Here is a 23,488-nt window from a genome sequence, read left to right as displayed (position 1 = left end):
GATACTTAATATTTTTTTTACAAAATAAATTTACCAGACACTGGACTCTGTAAAGAAAATTGTAGATCGCCACGAAGGCGCCGTCGTTGGCGTTTTATTAAAAATTTAAAAACAAAAAGCATCCGGATACACTTTACTTACAGAAACTAAATGGACGAGGCTGATGGTCCAAAATAAATAGCAAATCCAAAAGATAAAACAAAAACATGATATCCATACTTGTATATATATTTATAGACATACATAAATGTGAAGATATGAACGTAGTATTATAAAAAGTAAAACATAGACACGTTGAAAAATATAATAGGGCATTATTTATTTCTCTTTTTCTTCATAAAAAACCAGCGTATCCACTCATGAGCGATGATGATATGAGTTATTCTCTCTATACAACCTCTACATACTGAAATATGAATATAAACTTGTAGTCGTAGTCGTCATCACATGTCACCTATATCCACATACATATATATATAGTATCCCAGAAGTACTTTCAGTCACCCAGCAGCCATCTAGTCAGCTCATTCCATCGTTCTCGACATCGTCGTACTCTCAGTGTAGTTGACTGAATGCCCGTGAGCAATAAGATCCAGTTGGCATACAAATTCGAGCGGTTTTACCGCGCCCACGAGTGACGATACAGCTACTATCAACTAATACTACTGTACAACTACAACTACAACTACAATTTAAATATGAATTCGTCAGATGACGACGACAAAGTAACCCCCATGAATTTTATCCATCTCGCTCATTATTTATCTTACTTTACCTCATTTTTATCGGGCATTCTTTATTTTCCTACCTCATTTGCTACAGGGACTTTGAGAAGAAAAATATTTATGTGTGTATATATTTTTTTTAATTAATGCGCCGTAGAAATTGTTTGTTTAATTTTTTTTTTTTAAGATTGTTCGAGAAACGATGGACGGGATAAATGTTTTATTTCTAAAAAGTGTGGATGTGATGAATGAACTGTGATTCGAACTTGATAACAAAGAAATTGTATTTTTAGATAACAGAAGGTACCGGTGGGTAATAAGGTAGCTAAGGGAGACTTTGAATAAAATCGATAATATTGCATTTAATTATCGAAATGTATCATTAATCTTTATTTTAATACATTAGCCATAAAATATAATGAAGTAATGGTAATTTTGGCCATGAACGAACAAAAAATTAAACTTTTACAGAAACCATACGAGTAGGCCTTATTTTACTACGGTAGGGTAATAAGGCTTACGGGTTAAACAAACTGGAATAGTTAAACTATATTTAATAAAATTGGTATTAAATTTAGCAACGATACCCCGGGTCATAATATCTAGCCTCAATCCAGCCTCATTGAGTAAACAAAGCATTTTGAGCCTCAAATACTACTCAAAGAGCCTCAATGAGCCTCAAATGGTGATCAAGGAGCCTCAAATAATACAAATCGAATTTAAATTACATAGGGGAGGGAGGGGCAGAAGGGGGTACTTAAGGAAATACCAAGTTTTCAAGGACTCAAATACGCTAAATCTTTTTTTTTTTAATGATATTCAAAGTAAATAGAAGAAAATTTTCAGTTACCGTTGAAAAAAAAAATTTTTCATTTCTGCGGGCAAAGTGGGGTACCCCCTAAAAAAAGTAAAAAAAAAAATTTCTGGATTTTAAACGAATTTGATTAAGTTGAATTTTTTTTTAAGTAATATACATGAAGAAAAATTATATTTTACATGTTTATTGGATACAAAAGAAGAAAAAAAATTTTTAATAGTTTTTATCATAAAACAAACGTCATTAATATTTTTCAACTGACAATTGATTTTTGAAAAAGTTTACCAAAAAAAATTCAAAGTAACGCTCAATTATATTTACAGAAGTGATTTTGGAATGTTTAAAAACCATTCAAAATATAAAATTTTTTTTTATCAAATTTTGGAGGTACCCCGTTTTGCCTACCCTACCCCCTTTTGCCCCCCTTCCCCCTATAGTCGAGACTAGGTTCATTTGAGGCTCATCGAGGCTTATTGAGGATCTTTGAGCATCATTTGAAGCTTTTTGAACATCGTTTGAGGCTCAAAATGCTTTCTTTACTCAGTGAGGCTGGATTGAGGCTTACTTGGGTTCGATGAGGCTAGATATTATGACCCGGGACTTTTTAAGAGTCAAAAGACTACACGGAAAAAAATTAATCGTGAATGCAACATGATGCAGTCTTGGTAAATAAACATGATCAAATCATGTTGCATTCACATGATTTGTCATGTTTCGGCTACATGATAATCATGTTGCGGTAACATGAGAAAATCATGTGGCAGAAACATGATTTGTCATGTTTCGGCTACATGACAATATGTGGCAGCAACATGATTTCCATGTAGCCGAAACATGATTTGTCATGTGAATGCAACATGATTTTCTCATGTTACCGCAACATGATTATCATGTAGCCGAAACATGATAAATCCTGTAAATGCAACATGATTTTCTCATGTTACCGCAACATGATTATCATGTAGCCGAAACATGACAAATCATGTGAATGCAACATGATTATCATGTAGCCGAAACATGACAAATCATGTGAATGCAACATGATTTTATCATGTTTATTTACCAAGACTGCATCATGTTGCATTCACGATTAATTTTTTTCCGTGTAGATTGTTTTTTATAATTTCTTTCGCTACTACACCATATGACTGATGATGAAATATAGAAGACAGGGAACGTAATATCGGGACTCTATAAACTTGTCGTAACATCTATATGCAAGATCCTTCTACTAGAGTAGCCTTTAGCGGAGGCGGTTATTTTAAATATCATTTCTGTCACTTAGGCCTTATTACCCGCGGGTACCTTACTTACACTTTCAACAAAAAAAAGTCATTCTGGAAAAAATACTCCAACAATCGAATTATTCGAAAAATATCAGTTTTCATTCAGCAAAAAAAATAAACGAAATAAAATAATAAAGTTTTATTTTTCTCTCAGAGAGTTGAACAAATATTTATAATTATGAAAGTCATTCTAGTAGCACACGCTTTGTAGTATTATTTAATTTCGCACTGAATTTTAATTTATTTTTTTTTTTTTTCTTAATGTCTCAAAAGGAAAGAAAATAAATAAAATAGTAACCGTATATTCCTCTGTGAATAATATTTTCACAAGACTTTCCTCCGGGTATTTCCTTCTGTGTCACATACTTTACACACACAAATACATACCTACATATATATGTACATTTATATATATATATATACATACAAATGGTTTCGTTTTGCATAAAATTATCCAATTATAAATGCCCTAAAGGTTTATAAGAAATACGAGTTAGCTTTTATAATATATTAGACATTAGACGTCACGAACATTGATCTATGCTACTACATTAAACTACTCCTTTATAACAGTCAAGAAAATCTCGGCATGTAATTCTAAACCATGTATATAATACAATTGGAGTAATAGAGAGTGAATAAGAAGAGTAAAACGTGAGACAGGAATGACGTCTCGACTTACACTTGACTTGACTCGCTTTTATTTTATACATATATAGACCCACACCCCGAGCCCCACCCACACATGCACACTAAGCTCTACTTTCTGCATCTTGACTTGCTGCACCATTTTCTCAACACACATCACCACTACTTTACTCGGATACTCGCATCCGTGCTTTTACTCCAGAGGATTATGGCATCATCGCTTTTCTCAAGCTTCACTGGCACCTTTAGACTCCTATACATGTCAACCCCTTTACAAAGATGTCTCACGTTACCTAATGTCTAGAAGGTTAAACCACATGGTCTTGTAGTATAAATCACTGGATAATACTTTTTTTTTTTTTTTAAACAATATTTATGTGTATATTTATAGATGCGGGGAGAGTCAAAACTTTGTATCGAGTTTAATATCAATATTCGGTTCGAATTTCGAAAAATAAATTTTTAATTTCTATGCAATGACTTAGAAAAATTTTGAAAATAATCTATCAACATTGTAAAAAATTTTTGGACCCGGTGTGGTGTGAAAGATTCGGTGTGAAAATTACACGAAATTCGGTGTTAAATTTAGGCGGTGAATATAAAATTTTGACACCGCCAAACGTGTAAATTTATAATTCATGATAATTTTGCGTGAAGAAGAAAAATTTAAACACAGATGAAAAATTTGTGTTAAATTTAACAGAAATCACATGTCCCAAACGGTCCACTCAATTTTTTGGGTTAATTTAACACATTATTCTTGTGTCAAACAATAATACGGGTTTAAAAATTGTTGAGATCAGACAACACATTAAACTTTAGTTAAATTTACACTTGATGGTGTCAAATAATTTACACAAAATATTTAACCATTGAAATTTTATACAAGAACAAAAAATTTTAAACTGTGTATCTAAATAAAATTAATGTAGTTTTTAATTAAATGCATAGTTACAAATATTCAATGATCGTTTGTTGCTCGTTAATTAAAATTACGAGTAGCACGGAATGGTGCAAAAAAGTAGATTACACCGTAGAAAAATTACACAAATGGAAAATTTACACCAAGAAAATTTCACACCGTTATTTCGACCTACACGTCCGTGTAAAATTCTCTGGGTCCATTTTTACACTGAATTTTTTTACAGTGAATATTTGGAATTTTTGAATAATTCAAAAATTTATGAATAATTTAATTTTTTCATGTTAGTCAAAAATTTGAATTATTTGAGTCAAATTTTAAAATTCTGCTCGATAAAAATAATTTTTTCGTACGATTTATTCGAACACGCCCAATATATATATATATATATATGTATATATAGATGTAGTTACATATCCCACTATTATAAAAATGAAGTTACAAAAAGTTTTGTAATTTGAAAGATGATTTGCTTTATTTTGTATACTAGGAAAAATATAAAGGTAGATATATTAAGAGGTAAATATTTTTTAAAATATATATGTAGAAGTAAAGTGGATGTTTTCGAGCTTTTTATAAGCTATCGCGCATATCGTAATCGAAAATTCTTTGAAAATGGATGAGTGGAACGGACTCAAAGCCAACTAATGGGATTTCGCGACACCTTAAAAGACTTTTGATATTAAATTCATACAGTATTATATCAAAAAAGGCGCCAAGTGAAAATAAACTGTGATATTATTTATGTGTGTGCGTGCGTAAGTGTGTAAATTTCATGTATCACTGATATTTTTTTAAAATTGTAAAGTCTATACAAAAATTCAGTCATCTGAATGTGAAATGCTATTTATTAACTCTTTTTGAAGTTTACTTTAATCTGGGAAATGATAAATTAAATATCTGCCGCACAGAGAGATTTTTATGTTAAGTTCCATAATTAAATAATTTTAATATTTACTATTGAATGGAATGATTGCAAGCTCGATTATCATAATTACTAAAGTGAGTAGAATATTTGAATAATTTGGTTGCGAAAATTTTTTTAAAATTAATTAAAAAAAAATCCGCGACTTATTTTCAAAAATTTTTTCAAGTCCGATTTCTATTCTATTTAAAAATTTTAATAAATTAAACTAAAAATTTTTGAATATCGCGAATTTCGAAATTCGTCATACAAAAAAATTTTGGAATTTTTTTCCCGAGCGATCGATTTTACAATTTTTTGTGTAATTTAATCAAAATAACGAAATTTGTTTTTTTTCGACTAAAATTTTGTGATGAAAAATTTATTTATGTGACGATGATATATAAGCGATTACATAATAATTTAAGATAAAGTATGTGTTGAATAATTTATTATTCTATAAGTGAAAATATATGTTGAGAGAAGATTACATAGAGAATTATTAAAAGCTCCGCGGAAGTGTTCGATAACTATTATAACGTGAGCGTATAATGAACGAATGATGGGAGTAAGAATAATGTAAAGAGCCAGAGAGCTCAAATAATGTGTAATAATATTATGGGAAAAAAATTTCAATAGAATATGTATTAACTCGAATAATGAAAAAAATTCAAATCACGAGAATAAATTATTTTACTTGATAAATTTATTTTCTTATTTGTCCGTTCGATCTTCAGTAACCATTTCAATGGCGACTAATGAGTTATTTAATTATCTAATGACAAAAATCACGAGCTTTAACAATAAAATAACGACTTGACTATTTTTTAATTAATTTAACGTTTGTTTTAGTAACGTTCATTTCTGTCGAAAACAAATTCAATGAACGTCTGGTAGTTAATAGAACATTGTAATTAATTGCATTGGCATTTAATTAATTAAACATCATATCTAGCAGTACTTGAACTCATTCACTCACCGAAAAGCCAATTTTATTGACAAAAAAGTCATTAAAACAAATCATTTATTTTAGTATAGTGGAAAATTTTGCGGTAAAATTAATACGGTTGTGCTGAAAAAATTGGATTATACAGAATTTGAAAAAGGTTGCGAGGGTAAGTGTTTATCATTCAAATAGAAACTTAACCTTTAAGGGGGATAACCACTGTGAGATTTCAAAAAAAAATTTTTTTTTTTTTATTAAATCAAAGTTTATATTTTCAAAAATATGTATCTAGAGTTTCATATGAAAATTCCGAATATTTTTCGAGTTGTAGTCATTTTTGTGACAGCGCGTCAACTGACCGTTGCATCGACTAAAAACTTTAAACGCGTTTTTCTCGAAACTACTTTTTTTGAACTGGTCGCATCTGTAATTTGCATAAATATCAACCGATTCGCAACTTTTTTTTCCGTATTCGTCTATTCAGTAGCTAAAGTTGCACGTAGGGGATTTTAAAAATTTTGATTTTTAAGATTTTTTAGGGCCGTTTGAATCCAAAAAAATGAGAAAAAAACGAAAAAATTTTTAATATGTCGCCTTTTTTTTTCAAATCAAAATTTTCAAATCCCCTACGTGGAACGATAACCACATGCATACAGATTGCAACGCGGTTTGGTTTTTTTGTTTCTGATAATCCGTTTTTGAGTTAGAGATGAGACCGTGGTGGGGGAAATTTTTTTGGTGCTCCACAAAAATGCTTATAACTTTGTAGCAACATGATATTTTTTAATGAAAATTTAGGAGAATTATCTTCAATGTATGCTTTATAAAACAAAAAAACCCGATCCCCAAATTCCTTTATTATCCCAGTCAAGAAAATTCCCAAAATTACCTATTTTTTCGATCCTCACTGTGGCTATCTTCCTTAAGTGACGACGGGTACCATTTTGATCCCAGACCATTTTCAATCTTTTTTTTTTTAAGGATTTTCCGCTGGAAATAGAACTACCGGGTAAAAAACGGAATTTTCAAATTTGAGACAATTCTGAATTTTCAGTTGATCATTTTTTGAACTTCGAAGAAATTTTAGAGTAGAAGACTTTCCATGAGTACTTTTGAGGCAGATTTGTCGTAATTTTTAAAACAATAATAATTTGATTATTTAATTTTTTTAAAGTTGAAAAAATATAAATTCAAAGTTCAAATTTGTCGTCAGTAGAGATATTCAACTCGAGCAAAGTTGAGGCTCCTTTGTAAGGGTAAGAAATATGGACCCAGAGTTAATTCAAAGGGAAATTTTGAAAATTTTCGGATTATCGGTAATTTTTTTATGCGGTGTCACGACTAAATATTTGACCCTAAATATCTAAGAAATTCGATCTAATCCAAAAATATCTTGTACTATAATAGAATTCAAACCTGATCTAAAACCAATGCGATGATCGTTGATTAAAATATTTTGTCATTAGATCTTTTGTCGTCAGATATTTTAAATTAGATATTTTGAATTAGTCATGTAACCGAAAGGGGTAAAAATGTCACATTGAAATTTGACAGACGTATTTTATTTGAGGGTTAAAATTTATCTGAGTGTATTTATTTAAAAAATTTGATTTACACATTTAAGTGCAGGTCAGTGCCTCAGTAACAGAAAAATATAATTCTTTGATAAAATTAAAAAAAAAAGTAAAAGGCAACGTCCAACTTTAACGGATATTATAAGTCAAAGGTATTTTCTAGCATTACTGAGATTTAATGCTCAGTGTACTGGTATTGCAGTAAATTTTACTTTTTTCTACCTCCGTAAATCATCCTCTGTTCAATTTGTGAGTTGGAAAATAAAAAGAAATAAAGTTAAAGAGATGAAAGATCTGGAATAAGTTAATGTAATGAGTAATGAGTGTAACAGAGATACTGTAATGGAATCAGTAGCTCGAGAAGTTGGAATAGTTAAGAGAAAAGTTTTTTAGAGAAGAAACTGCTTAAAAGTATTATATATATCTGCTGGAAATGTACAAAGTGGAGAAAAATTACAGGGAAATAGAGATCAACATTTGGGTCTTAAACTCCTTATGAAATTTATAAAATAATTTCAAAAGGAATTTTTTTTTAAATTAAAAAAATAAATTACGAATATTTTATACTGAACTTAGAATTAAAATTGCGCCGAACCAACTGAGTTTACAAAAAAAGTAACTCAGTACTTTTTTGTAGAAAATTTAATTTCCTATAAAATTGTATACTTACATTTTTCTCATATTTCCCTTAGTTTGATCAGAATTTTAATTTTAATGTCGCCATACTTTAAGGAAATTGAATTTTAAATTTTATTATAAACTGAGTACTTAAAATTCAAATTACGACTTATTTATCAAAGATACGATAAAAATGCATATGACTAAATTTGTAGAGAATAAAATTTCCTAAAAAAAACATCTCTTTAAATTTTTCCATAGACCCATTAGTTTCTACGTTATTTCAATTCAAAGTTAAAATTCAAATTTTCTTAGAATAATAATAATTATTATGATTATTTTTTTTGTTATTCAACTTTAATGTCTTTAGTTTATCTCAATTTTTTGCTCGACTTTAAAAACTTTTTTTCTTTTCCCGTCTTTTCTCAGCAGTGTCCCAGTAGCCGGACTGCCATTAATAATATTGAAAACATTTCTCGTTTTGTTGTTACGACCCTAGAGGCGTTGGAAAATCCCGAGTGAATACCAGTGCGAAATATACAATATTATATTCACTGTATTCTCGTTCACTGCGAGCCAGAGCTAGAGTTAGAGCTAGAGCCAGAGTCAGAGCTAGAGTCAGAGTCAGAGTAAGAGTTTACTCACACATTGTAAATTTATGTATGTATATTTATATGTAGATGTATTCGTATTGTAACATTATATTCGGGAAATTCTATGCTGACTGTACATAATAATGGGCATGGGACACGACTGTTTTCCAACGAGGAAAAACACTAGGAATTGTGTTGCCGAAGGATTGTGTACGTGGATTCAAACTCATACTCCTCTGCCTAGTCTACTTGTACAAGTAAACGGTCTGCTTATAAATTTAACAACGCACACTTAAACATTAAAACGTATTCAGGTGTTTTGTATCTGAATACGAGTGGGTAAAATACCTCACGGGTTTCATATTCTTTCTACAATCACCATTTATATGCTAACAATATATATTATATATATATGTATGTATAATTTTTTCTTCTCTATTGTTCTTAGTCGTGAATAAGAATAAAATATTTCTGTAGTAAATAAAACGAGACAAAATTGTTGAATTTTGTATTAGAATCAATTTCCGTTGGAAAAAATCTGAAAACCGCCTGACCCTGTGGGCTAGCCTCAAAACCCCGCTGTATTGGAGTTCAGGGAGCTTGGAAACATTATTACTTGTAAATTTTTGAGCTAAAAAATTTGTTAGGCCGGTAAAACATACCTTCACTGAAAAATTATAATTTTTGTCCGAAGATATCTTTGGATGGAATGAACTGATTTGAACATTTTTGGTGGCAATTGAAAGGGCTCAACTAGATTTGAAACTGACTACATTTTAAGGCGAATCGGGCGAGTGGTTTATAAGTTATACGCAAAAAACCAAAAACAAAAAAAATTGTTAATTTTTATTCTTTGTATGACTCGTAAACTACATGACCAATCTACCCCAAAGTCTACTCAATTCTAAGTTTTGGTGAGCCCTTTCGATTGCCACCAAGTACGTTCAAATCGGTTCATTCGTTCCAAAGATATCGTCGGACAAAAAAAAGTTTACACACACACACGTCCATTCGGGAATAGTCAGAATAGCTTCCTAGGACCTAAAAACGTTGACATCTGATGAAAACTCGATTTTCGAAAATCGGACCGAAACCAATAACTTTTTTTTAAAATTTGAAATTTTCTTGGCGGAAGTTAAAAAAAAAAAATTTTGTTAATGTATTTATTTAAAAAAAAAAATAGTTGATAAAGTTTCGTTGATAATTCCGCAAAATATAAGCGAAGAGTGCACTCTGAGAAAGTTTTTTAAAAATGAAAATCCTGAAAGTGGATTAGCTGGCTTCCCGTTTCTCATGTCCGGCTAATTCATGGCCTTCCTTGTCTCATACTTTCTTGAGTTTATTTTTCTTTTTTACCTCAGTTTATATATTTTTTATTTTATATGCCGAGCATTTACGCCTTTTTCGCCCTTTTATTTATCAACGGTGAACTTTCAACAGCGCGCCCTTTAGCTTTTTTCTGACCGGTCATTCATACATCAAAAGGCATCTAGATCCCACACAGCCGAGCTGTTTTGTTTACCTAACCAACTAACCTAATTATTTTTACATAATTCCTCATGTTTATTATTATATGGAAATTACCTTGGACTAAATACTTAGATAATGTTCACTGAACTTAACAACTCTACTTTTTAATTATGCCCATAGAAAAAAATTTATGAAAGGTTATTTGGTTATTTATAACTCGTGGAAAACATAATCCCTTATCCGGAAAATTTTCCTATCCTGGTCATAAATTTTCATAGGAATTAATTATACAGTGAGAGAGAGGGAAATTAAAATTAACTCCGTTAAAGTTTTCCTAATATAAAGTACAAAAGATCAACCTGGACATTATGGGGTAAAATGGGCCACCCCAATTTTTTACGACCAATCCAGAATTTTTAATCAGCTTTTAAAAATTTTTAATATGAAATTATTCAGAATTTGATTGAATTATTTTTTAATTTCCGGCTCATATTAAAATTTTTCCAGCCGGGTCATATTAATACCGAGTATTTGTGGACAAAAAACTTACAGTTGGAATTTTTTTTCCAGACCCAGTTTTCCCCCTCCCCTTTTTCTCTGAATATTAATGCGTGTGTACAGTAAAAAAAATTGTGTTAAAATCAACACAATCTGTATGTTAGAAACGGTCCACACAATATTTGTGTTATTTTTCAACACAGACTGTTTGTGTTGAATTTAAACACAAAATTTGTGTTAAAATTTCAACACACAATTCGAGTAATATGAGAAGTAACTTCAACACTTTTTAAATGTTAATGGTGACACAAAAAAAATGTTAACTTTTACATTTTATTTTTGTACCATGAATTATTTTTAGGTTATCAAAAGTGTCAACAATTATTATTTAACATTTAACTATTTTGTGATAGTAAACATGATCCTAAAGTTAGCAGACAGTTAACAATTTTTCAATTTTTTTATCAACAAATCAATTACGAAAAAAAAATAAAAAATAAAAATGTGCGCACGTAGAAAAGTAAAAAAGCCACAGATGCAATTTTTTAAATATTTTTTTTTTTTTTTTAAACTATACGAATCATGAACTTTGTCAACTTTATTTTTTCATGTCTAATTGAAAATAAATAAAATTAATGTCACAAAAATAATAACTAACCAAGTAAAACTGATGCTTAATGTCGCTTCCCGCGTGAATAGAAGAAAGACATTTTTTTAACACAATTCAACTGTCGCTTCAACACTTTTTTTGTGTTGATTTTAAAGTAACACTTAATAAATGTTGATAATATCGATTTTTGTACTAGGTAACACTTTTAAAGTGTTGAATAGTAGATCGATTAAAAATTTTAAAGTAACACAGAGAATTGTGTTGATTTGACACAAAATAATCAACACAAAAAATTTAACTCGGACCGTTTTTAACACAAATACACAATATTTTTTACTGTGTACTGAAAACAATAATGAGTAATGAGGTTAAGTACAGTGTTGGAATAAAGTTTTTCAATAAATTCAATAAATTTATTTCAGCGATTTATTAAATCTAAAAAATCTAAGCTCTATTTTTCGTTATTATATTACTGGGTTGTATTTTCCACATTTCTCATCGACAAATAACCGAAAGACTTTAACTAGTTGCACTGGGATCAAAATAAATTCGTGGGTGAACCGCGTGAAATCAATAATCTTGAACATGAGGTGGGATTTTGGTGAAGCTAAAAAGCGCACTCGAGTAACTCGTAAAAAAAAAATAAAAGTAAAAAATAAAATAGTAGCAGTGAAATGGAAGACTTCAGAGTGGATGAGACAGAATGATGCGGGAAAGAATAGTTGGACGTAGAAAGCTCGAATCTACTACCCGTGAGAGACCGAGAGAGCACAAGAGAGATAAATATATAAAAGAATAAAAAAGTAAAAAAGTGCCAAGTAATTCGTTCCAATTCCCGAGAATTTCCCGAGCTGCCAGTGCACGATAGTGCACCTCGATAGCATCTAAAAAGCTGGGAATCCCAAACGAGTCAGTATTTTAGTTTTACTATTAAATTATTTTAAATAAAACAAAATTTATTTTACTTAGTGCATTTATTTTTAAGGATATTCATCAATTTCGAAGATTTTTTTAAAGCTTTCCTGTGTAAAAAAAATTCGTTCCAAAAAAGTTCCGCATGTGGAACTTCTAAACATGAGACATATAAGAACTTCGAATAGAACTTTTTTGGAACGTTAGTAATTTTGATGATAAAAAAAAAAGTTTTTAGGAGCAAAGCGTCAAAAAAGAAGACGTTTTTGGAAATTTTTTGGAATTTTATATGGAAATTCCAAAAAAGTTCCATAATCACCACTTTTAATTATATTATAGACTAAAAAAGACGTTCCAAAAACATTCAAAAATGGTCCAAAAATCATTACTTTAAAACCTATTATAAAACTAAAATAGACGTTCTAAAAACATTTCAAAAAAGTTCAAAAATCACCACTTTTGACTTTTTTGTGAACTAAAAAAGGCGTTTCAAAATCACTTTTTTTTGCATCGTTTGTAGAATAAAGATGTTCTAGAAACATAACAAAATAGTTCAAAAATCACTACTTTTGAATTTTTTGAAATTCTAAAAAAGTTCCAAAAAAGTCCTTTTTTTACTTTAAATTCGCTCATAAAAATTTTTTTTTTACCATCAAAATTACTAACGTTCTAAAAAAGTTCCATTCGAAGTTCTAATCTGTCTCATGTTTAGAAGTTCCACATGCGGATTTTTTTTTTAATCTTTTTGGAACGAATTTTTTTCACACGGGTAAAGCTCATCACTAAATGTTGCTTTTTAATTCGATAAACGTCACCAGCTATTACTGGTATTACTATCACTATTAGTATTAATGCCGTCACTCAAAATAATTATCTAATCGACTATTATATTCCGGGGAACCTTGAAAGCCGCCGGATAGAGTCAAAAATAAAGAGTGACGAGTGATTATAATAATAATATTTTATATAATATGATGGGTCTGTGTGTGGGTCAAATATTGTGATAACGATAATCCTACTTATTTCAAGTGGCTTAAAATTTTTTTTTTTTTATTACTCTACAATAATAGTATATTTAATTGGACAATTTTTTTTGGTCAAACGCGTTAACATTCTCGGACCATGCACCTGAAAAAAAGTTACGTAATTGACTACTCAAGGGGTAGTTCCGGAAATTGGGGGTGGCTTAACATTTTTGGCTGACATACCAGCATTGAAACGCGAAACATTTCAGAAATCTAGTCATCCAGTAGATTTTTTACTTTCCAATTTTTTTTTTTTCGTTGCGCTAAGAACGTTCTGATCTTCAGGTACATCTCAGACCAAATTTTCTTTTTTGTTTTTTTTCCTGAATACGAAAAATTATTTTAAGAAAAAAACTGAAAATATGCACTTGTAGAAAATTAAAAAAACTATAAGTGCAATTTTTTAAAATATTTTTTTTTTTATAATTTGTGGTGTTGAAAAAATTTCAAAAATTATTAAACGTCGGCTAACTTCAGTATCATTATTTCAAGTGATAAATATATATATCTAGTGATAAATATACCTCTCATAAATGGGGTAAGATGCAACACTTTTAAAGAAAAATTTTTTTTTTTGCCTAAAAATTTTCACGGTCCAAAGAAGAAGGGGTAAAGTGGTCAATTAAGATGAAACTGCGGGCTTAAAACTTTTGGTAAAAATTTAAAAAAAAAGGAAGGGGGGTAGCTTGGCCCATTTCTTATGAAGAATAAAGAAAAATTTATATGAAATGATGTCATTTTACCTCAGACAGTTAATTAAATTTTGTCTCGACGATTCTTTAATTTAGTCAGTGGAATTAAAATATAAAAAATTATTATCCTTTGATTTAAGGAGAGGAGGGGGTGTAGTTTATTAGGGGAAAAATTATAATGAATGTGAATTTATTACATCTGCGCGTATTTACGATGAGCATCAGTAAATGATGTTCGATGAATTGGAAATCGTTCGAGGACACGTCTACTAAGTGTCAACTCTGTGAATGAGGTTGCGTTCTGTCAAGAAGATACGAGACATCGTCGGAATGGAAAATTTTTCAAGCTATTTATTTTTTTTTATTTTTCAACTCCCGGTACTTTTTATTTTTATTCCGCTGCTTCTCTGTCTACTTCTTAAAATGGTAATATCGTACCGGTATATCAATGCAACACCAAAAAAAATTGATATTGTATTTTCGATACGATGCTATATTGAATTCACTTGACAACAAACAAGTAAAATACAAAATTCTGAATCAAAATTTATAAATTTATATTTTAATATTTAAAAAAAAAAATGTATATTTGAAGTAATAAAAGTACTTTTATAAAAAGTAGTTCAAGTCAACGTCAAATCCACCATTTAACTTGTAATTAATTTAATGACTTGAAATAATTAATTTAATTTTATGTAAGTTAAAATTTTTCTTTTTCTTTTCATAAAATTAAATAAAACAACAGCAAAGTTTGGTTATTTTAAGATAAATAATTTAAATAATAGCCGACTTATCATAAGTTAAACAGCACAAAATTATACTTTGGCTGTACAAATAATTAAAACGATGAATAAAATATCAAACTATCAAGTTAATTAAATATTTAATTTATTTAAATCGATAAAAATGTTAACTCTTAAATAAAACTATCCCACTACTGCTTCTTAATTTCACTTCTTCCTCTTCTTCTTTATCCTCTTCTCTATATTTTCCTTTAAATTTGTACACTCGAGTACTTAGAAAATTTACTTAATTAAACTTCAAGAGTTACTTAAGCGCACAACTACAGTCAACATTGATCGCGCAAGAGAAAAAGAATTCCTATACGATGTAAATTTTAAGTAATAGCCGGCCCGAGTGCAGGGCAAATAAAAAACAAAGTAATAATAATTGTCATTATTATTTATAACTAGGGACAAGATTTTTGTCTTAGCTTTGAAATGAGTAGTTCAAATTTTTGATATTACGGGGAAAATATCGGTCTTAGTAAAAAAGTTTTCGAACAAAAATTGTTGGAAATTTGATTTTCTAAAGAAAATGTCTCGTATGATTTTCTTGTACGACCAATTTTTTCACCGTAATTTAAAAATTAAGATTCATAATGAATGATTCAAAATTTGGGAAATTATGAAAATCTTAATTTTGAAATTACGGTGAAAAAATTGGTCGTACAAGAAAATCATAAGAAACATTTTCTTTAGAAAATTAAATTTTCTACAACTTTTGTTTGAAAACTTTTTTAATAGGACCAATATTTTCACCGTAATTCAAAAATTAAGATTCATAATGAATGATTCAAAATTTGGTTAATCAAGAAAATCTTGATTTTGAAATTACGGCTTTCTTATTAGTCCTAAGAAAAAATTATAAGAGACATTTTTTTTAGAAAATTAAATTTCCTATAACTTTCGTTTGAAAACTTTTTTCATAAGACCAATATTTTTCCCGTAGTATAAAAAGTTTCATACCACTAATTATAAATTATTTTTAAATTAACGCAAAAATCCTGGCCCTATTAATAACATAGATGTCAATATTATTGAATGACATTTTTTCACGAGCCCAGACTCGGGCCTCATTAAAAATTTCAATTTCCGAAAATTGTCACAATGCCATTTTTTTAAAACAAAAATACGAGACATTTTTTTTGTGTAGATCAGACGATTTTTAACGAGTCCGTCCAGCGAGTGACAGTCGCGATTCGGGTTTTCATAAACTTTTGGGTATTTTTTTAGTCGGCAAACGGATTGACGTCGCTGACAATCGAAATGAACAGCGCTGACAGCCTCGAGGACTTGGATCTGTAGCGAAATTATTTTCCGGTAGTACCTGCGGCTCGATATATAATAATTCGAATGACCAAAATAATATTTTTTGTCAATAGTATCCGTAGAACAGATGGATTCAGAACAAGCATAGAGACAGAAAATGGAAAATGAATTAAAAGGAGAAAAGTTAAAAGAGAAGTTAAATTTATCACGCAAGGTGATACGTATTTGGTTCACTCAGCGTATGCTTTTATAAAATGGGTCAACTTTCAGTGTATATTTTAAATATATATACATGTAAATATATCGATGTGTGTGAATAAATGTGTTTATATGCTTTTTTTTCACGTACTGGTGCAAAAGAATCCAATAAAGTAAAAAATAATATACCTCGCTGTTACCGACAGCTCACTTTTTATTTTCTTTTTCTCTGCCTTTAGGCAACATAACAATCTCATATGTATATGAATATGAATATATTTATACATGAACAAGAAATAGGTGACAAAAAATATTTAATATTTTTATTATTTAGTTTAAATTTCGGTAGACAAAAATAAATCTGAGGATACTCTAAAAAAATTAAGTTCATTTGCATTCTTCTGGGGAATATATATAGGGGATGGGAGGGGGGGGGGGGCAAAGCGGGATAGGCCGGCAAAATGGGATACCCTCAAAATTTCGTCAAAATTTTTTTTTTTCGAAAAACTTTCGAAAATGGTCAAAAATGACATTTAGTATCATTTTACACTATTAAAAGCTAAAAAAAAAACATTTTTATATTTTTTGCGAAAAGTATAATATTGGCGCCAATTTCAAATTTTGAAAAGAAATAATAAGGAAAAACTTCTTTAAAAATATGTTGAGAGTAAATTTTATTACTTACATCAATTTAGAAAGACAGTATTACATCAATTTTATTCACTTGAAAAAAAAAAAAAAAAAAAATTTACTTTTTTTTGGGGTATCCCATTTTGCCCGCAGAAAATAAAAATTTTTTTTCTGATGGCAGTCTAAAATTCGTTATATTTATTTTAAATAGAATCAAAATGAAGCCAATTTACGATATTTATGTCCCTAAAAACTAAATTTTTCGTTAAGCATCCCGTTTTGCCCCCCCTTCCCCTATATATATAAATATATCATAATTTTGAGAAAATCGTTCATTAACGAACACAATAACGGATAAGGAACGTTGTGAAAAATTTCGGTGCAATTTTAGGGGATTCTACAATTTCCGTGGCGCCGATAATTGACCGCAAATTCTTGTAGAACTCGACGAAATAAGACTTTCTTAAAGTATAAAATTTTCGATATCTCGCTTAGTTTCTGAGAAAAATGGATTTCGAGAAAAATGCAATTTTTTCCAAAAAGTGAAATATTTCATAGATTTTCATATCTTCAATTTTTTTGTATTTTTTTTCGGAAAGTCCGTTTAAAGATGAAAATTTTGAAAAAAAAAAACCTCTGAATTAGTCCATTTTTGAAGAAGTTATTATTTGAAAAAAAATCATTTCGTCGAGTTCTACAAGAATTCGCGATCATTTGGTGGTGCCACGACTTCCCTTTTTCATTACTATTTATCCGTAAGTTCAATAAATTTTCAGGTGTTTAAAAAATATAACAGAGACGGGGCCGAAACCGTATAACCGATCAGTGAAATAAAATAACGTACAGTAATTAAAATGATTAATAAAGTAAAATTACCTTGCACTTGGGAAACTCCTCTTCAGGACTGGGTCTTTTCCAGCCCAAAAGCGGTGGGATGCAAATAAGCGCGGAGAGAATCCAAACAAGCGTGATCATAAAAAAGGCCCTTGCCGGAGTCCGTTTCTTGAGATACTTAACAGCCTGTGTAATGCTCCAGTATCTATCCAAGCTTATCAAACACAGATTCATAATACTCGCGGTGCACAGTAGCACGTCCATCGCCGAGTAAATATCACACCACCAGTACCCAAATATCCAGTAGCCCATTATCTCGTTGGCCAACGAAAAGGGCATTATTATAAGGCCCAAAAAAAAATCAGCAACCGCCAAACTCGCGATGAACCAGTTCTGAATATTCTTGAGCGCCTTTTCAGTCGCGATTGCTATTATAACGAGCATATTCCCAACGACGACAATAATCATGAGTATCGTCGCCGCAATCGAGGCAAATATTATCTGTATCAGGCTGTAGCCCGACGGATACAGACCTTCGATATAAGTTTCGTTGTCATCTCTGCTATTATTATTATCATTTATACTAAACTCCTCATAGCTTTTGTTAAAATAACTACCATTGAACTCGTCCATGGTGATAAAATCCTCCTCGGAACTAAATAGTAACCCAGTGTCTTTAAATTCCTCTTCAATTAAATCAACATTTATTTTTTCGCTCTCACGATCTATCGAATCAATGGACTCATCCCCTGACGCATAACCTTCGTCTTCTTCCTCCTCTTCTTCAAGTCTTGTTTGCTTAAATAGACAGCCACTACAAATATTTAAGTCTGTAATTGTCTCCTCTTCTGCCTCTTGTTCTTCCCCTCTTCCAACTTGTTCCTCTTCACTTCCTCGTTCCTGTTCCTCCGTAGTCGAGGACGAAATTACGGCTGTCGTCGACTCGTACGATGGTGTAATGACAGTATAAATATTACTGGTGTTTGATGGAGACGAATCATAAGTAACAGACGTATTGTTATTCATGTTAACCTCGAAGATGCTCGTCGACGCCAGACTATCACTGGCGCTGATGACGTTAATCACCGCGCCCTCGTAGCCCGGCATGACTTGCACCTTCGACCCAAGCTTTTGCTATCGTATCCACGTTATATGTGATCCACTTGTTGTTTCCGTCATCGGATCCAACTCCGTCGTCGCTATCGTTGAGCTCAAGGTGCTTTGAGTCAACGGTAAACCCGCCGCGGGAGACAGTAGTAAAAACATAAATGTTACTATCCAAGACACTGATACTATTATCCCTTTTACTGAATTCTTCTGATAAAGTTCCTCGTCTACGTACTTTGTAATATATATTTTTACCTCTTCGTTCTGTAGACTTTGATACCTCTCGTAGCATCTCGGTGAGGCCAAGGCCAACATGCCCGATTCAGGATGGCCTCATCGCCTACACATTTATTAATCCGTTTTATTTTTTCGTTACACACTTTTCACTTTTATTTTTTAATTTACTGATTTTATTTTGGACGGTCTTTATATTTATTACTTATATTATTTTATTAATACAGATTTTTTTTTTTTAAATTATTTTTCAATTTTTTAAATTTAAAATTTATTGCTCATATTGTGCGTTTTGTAACGGCCCAGTGGGATTACAATAAGACTAGGAATATTTATTATATACAAAATAAATAGACTACAGTGACAATTATATTGTACACTATTTAATAAATATATATATGTATATGTAATTATAAATACTATATATGATATACTAATTGAATATATTTATAATGAAATTGACAAGCAAATAATATTCAAAAATTGCGTGCTATTAAATTGGTCCCCGAACTCCGTCAGTCCACCTCAGTTACAAAATGTGAGGCCCGTTTTTAAAACGAGACGGAGGAGGAGGGGAAGGAGGGATAAAAATTAAAGGCGAGTTTGAATTTTTTAAAATATTCAGCTGCTTATTGCTCGCGTTAGTGAACACCCTCTCAGTGAGTGAGTGAGTGGGTGAAAATAGAGGGGCTCTGAGGATAAAATAAAGAGGAACTGATATATTTAATATCTTTTTTATTAAAATTATCCTTCTACTTAATTAAACCGTCTATCAATTAATTAACCAGCTCGTATATTTTTTTTATTCACCCAAAAATTTCCCCTTTATTTTACAATTAAATTTTTCTCGCCTAATTATTTATCCTTCCTTATTAATTAAATATTTTTTTATAACAATTGAGTGCCGTGCTAATGACGCCGATGATAAATTTATTATCATATAGGCTTTAAGAAGGCTAGTCACCCGTACTGCTCCGACCTGTTTATTATTATTATTATTATTTTTTTTAATATTAATATTCTACAACAATATAACAAATAAATTAGAGATCTTAACTTTATTAATAATTAATTATTTATTTTTATTTGATCTTGTAACTCCACGAAGGAATTTACTCCTGCCTGCTCTCGTTTTACGTCTACTTTAAATATAATTTTTTTTTAAATCTATTATAATTTATAAAAGTCAATGGCAATTATTTGAATTTAGGATTAAGGGAAATGAGCCACGCACTTAAGTTATTTATTAAACTGTACACTTTATTTACACAGTTAATTAAATCACTGTATCAAATTGTCATTTAATTCGAAATTTTAATTTCGATTTTTTTTTTCTTTTTTTTTTACGTCGGATATTTAATTTCAGTTTATGAAATTTCACTAAAAATCGACCATTTGTTTACGTGACCAAATTGTCCATTAAAAATTTTTTATCAGTAATTGATAAGAGACAAAAATAAAAGTGATAAATAAATAATTGACGGCTATTTATATATGTTTATATAGTTTTATAAATATTATTGAACAGAAGAATAAACTTTGTTGTCTTTCGTCTTCGTCGTCGTCGTCGTCGCCTTGGCCGTGAATTACGTAACAATGATAATAATAAGAGCAGCTGATTAGCTAGTGATCTTTCGTGGTGCTACCTCTTGAAACGTGCGGACTCACGTCTTATACGTGTCACTACTTCAGCCTCGAGCATCGCACGACGACGACGAGAGAACGTACTGTCCTCTTTTTTTTTTTTATCAAAAAATATTTACTTTTTTTTTTTTTTTTTTTTTTTTTTATTTATTATTTATTATTATTAATTCAACCCCTCAAATAAATGTGTTCGATAATCGAATTCACTTCACTTTTTACAAATTAATTTTATTATTTTTCACTGCTAACGTGCGTCAAGTCGCGTGTCGCAGGTGCACTCAACTTGCATTGTCGGCCCACTTAAAAGTTTAGGATTTTTTTTTTTTTTAAATAAAATCACCTCACAATTAATAATATCGATTATTATTTTTACTATTATTATTATTAATTTATTATGTCTGTGTCACTGAACTGATGAGTACTCGGTCCAAGTCAATCCGACAGGTTGGACGAATAGGGTTTAAGATAAAACATATAAAAAAAAAAAAAATAAAATGAAAAAAAATTTTAACCACTTGGACAAATAATTTAAAAAATTTGTGAAATTATAATTTGAGGTCGTTAATTAAAACAAATTAATTGAAGGTTTATTTGAAGACTTGGGAAGTGTGAAAAGTAAATACTGACTCTCTGAAATCGCGCAAGATATTTAATTATTAATTAATTTAAGTTGTTTGTTTACTCGGGTGTCAACCGACTTGGGCAAGTTTATAAATCGCCGAGAGAGAGCGAGATAAAAGTTTAAGATTAAAGAGCTTTGGCTCGCTGAAGGCTGACTGGAGGCGTCGACGTTCGCGCGAGTCCTCGACGTCGTGCGACCGACCGACCGACGTAGCCGCGGCGACGGCTCAGTCTGCTTAGGGCGCAAGCGTAGCGCATGGCGCGCACTATCTGTGCTTTTGTGGAGTAAAAGATGGATATATGGGGTTGGGGTTGGGGTTGGGGTGTGAGGATGCCAGGGTGTGGGTGTCGAGGATACTGGGGATAAAAAAAGGGGGAAAAGTGCGTGCATTGTGAGGACAGTCGACTTTTGACCATCGACATAGTTGCCTCGTTTTGTTTAACGAGTTTGTAACTGGGCTACTGGGATATAATGACTAAATAATTATTAAACTTTTGGTTTATGGAAATTTTCTTAGGTTTTTTATTGCCTAGGGATTGTCTTAATGGCAGGAGTAAAAGGGGAGAGGGCTAATGGCCCTTTTTTCGGAAATTCAACGCTGGGATTTATTTATTATTGTTGGTTTTTTTTGTTATTATTAATTAACCCTAATGAAGAAAAATAATTGGTAAAGTTCACTGGGAAATATAGATTAGAGATATTAAATTTAGATTGTAATTCAAGCGCTATTGAAAGTTGGTAATTATTCCGATACTCGGAATTTAATTTTAAGATAGGGGAGGTAGGGGTAAAATGACTTGCTAAAGGAGGGATTCATAAATCACGACAACAAACTAGTCATTTTATAAATAAATGGAGAAGATGTTAAATTAGACATGGAAAAGTTCAAATTTTGATTTATTTATTTTTAACTTCCCGCTAAGAAAATTTCAAATTTTCAAAAAAAGTTATTGGTTTCGGTCCGATTTTCGAAACTCGAGTTTTTATCAGATGTCGACGTTTTGAGGTCCTAGGAAGCTATACTGACTATTCCCGTATGAACGTCCGTGTGTATGTGCACACAAAAAAAAAATTCTCGACTGAAGGTAAATATTCTTGATTCAAGAAAATTTTTTTGGAGACCTAAATTTTCTTAGATAAAGTAAAAATCTTCTCCAACCAAGACGAATTCTCTTGGCTCAAGAAAATCTTGACTTGGTTCCCGAAAACGTTTGTCTTCAAAAATATTTTCTTGTCTCAAGATAAATTTTTTTTCTGTATGTGTGTGTGTGTATACTTTTTTTGTCCGACGATATCTTTGGAACAAATCAACCGATTTGAAAGTTCTTGGTGGCAATCGACAGAGCCGACCAAAACTTAGAATTGATTAGACTTTGGGGAAGATCGTTCATGTAGTTTACGAGTTATACGAATAATAAAAATTCAAAATTTTTTTTGTTTTTGGTTTTTTGCGTATAACTTAAAACGTAAAAATGTAATCAGTTTCAAATCTTGCTGAGCCCTTTCGATTGCCACCAAGAACGTTCAAATCGGTTCATTCCATCCAAAGATATCATCGGACAAAAATTATAATTTTTCAGTGGAAGTATGTTTTACCGGCCTAACAAATTTTTGAGCTCGAAAACAGCGGGAAGTTTTGGTGCTGGCCCGCAGGGTCAGGCGGTTTTCAAATTTTCTTGTATTTAGTAGACTGTAAAAAATCGGAAGTGAATTCGGATTTTATTTAAATTACTCGAAGTTCCATAGAAAAAATCACTCAGCATAGGAAGTTTGTTTTTTTAACTAGAGATGTTGTACAGACGGTCATAGAGATGTTTTTTTTTGTTTTGTTATTTCGCTCATAACTTTTTGACAAATGGAGTAAATGAGCATAATTTTATTATAAGCATATAAAACGTGAAATATGTTTTTTCATTATTTTCCGGTCG

The 23,488-nt window shown here is 30.7% G+C and overlaps 1 protein-coding gene across 1 annotated transcript in view; it reads right to left on the bottom strand.

Moving 5' to 3' along the window:
• The window catches only part of LOC130677417 (alpha-2C adrenergic receptor), a 115,792-nt gene extending 94,064 nt beyond the window's left edge, over window positions 1-21,728 (bottom strand). The window contains exon 1 of the mRNA XM_057484175.1: window positions 17,996-21,728. Within this exon, the coding sequence (XP_057340158.1) occupies window positions 17,996-19,060 (1,065 nt within the window). The 5' untranslated portion in view covers window positions 19,061-21,728. The remainder of the gene's footprint in view (window positions 1-17,995) is intronic.
• Between the last annotated feature and the right edge of the window lie 1,760 nt (window positions 21,729-23,488).

The sequence above is a fragment of the Microplitis mediator genome, chromosome 11 (assembly GCF_029852145.1).
Source record: "Microplitis mediator isolate UGA2020A chromosome 11, iyMicMedi2.1, whole genome shotgun sequence".
Lineage (NCBI taxonomy): Eukaryota > Metazoa > Arthropoda > Insecta > Hymenoptera > Braconidae > Microplitis > Microplitis mediator.
The sequence above is the reverse complement of the archived record's forward strand: the minus strand, read 5'-3'. Positions and strand labels throughout refer to the sequence as shown.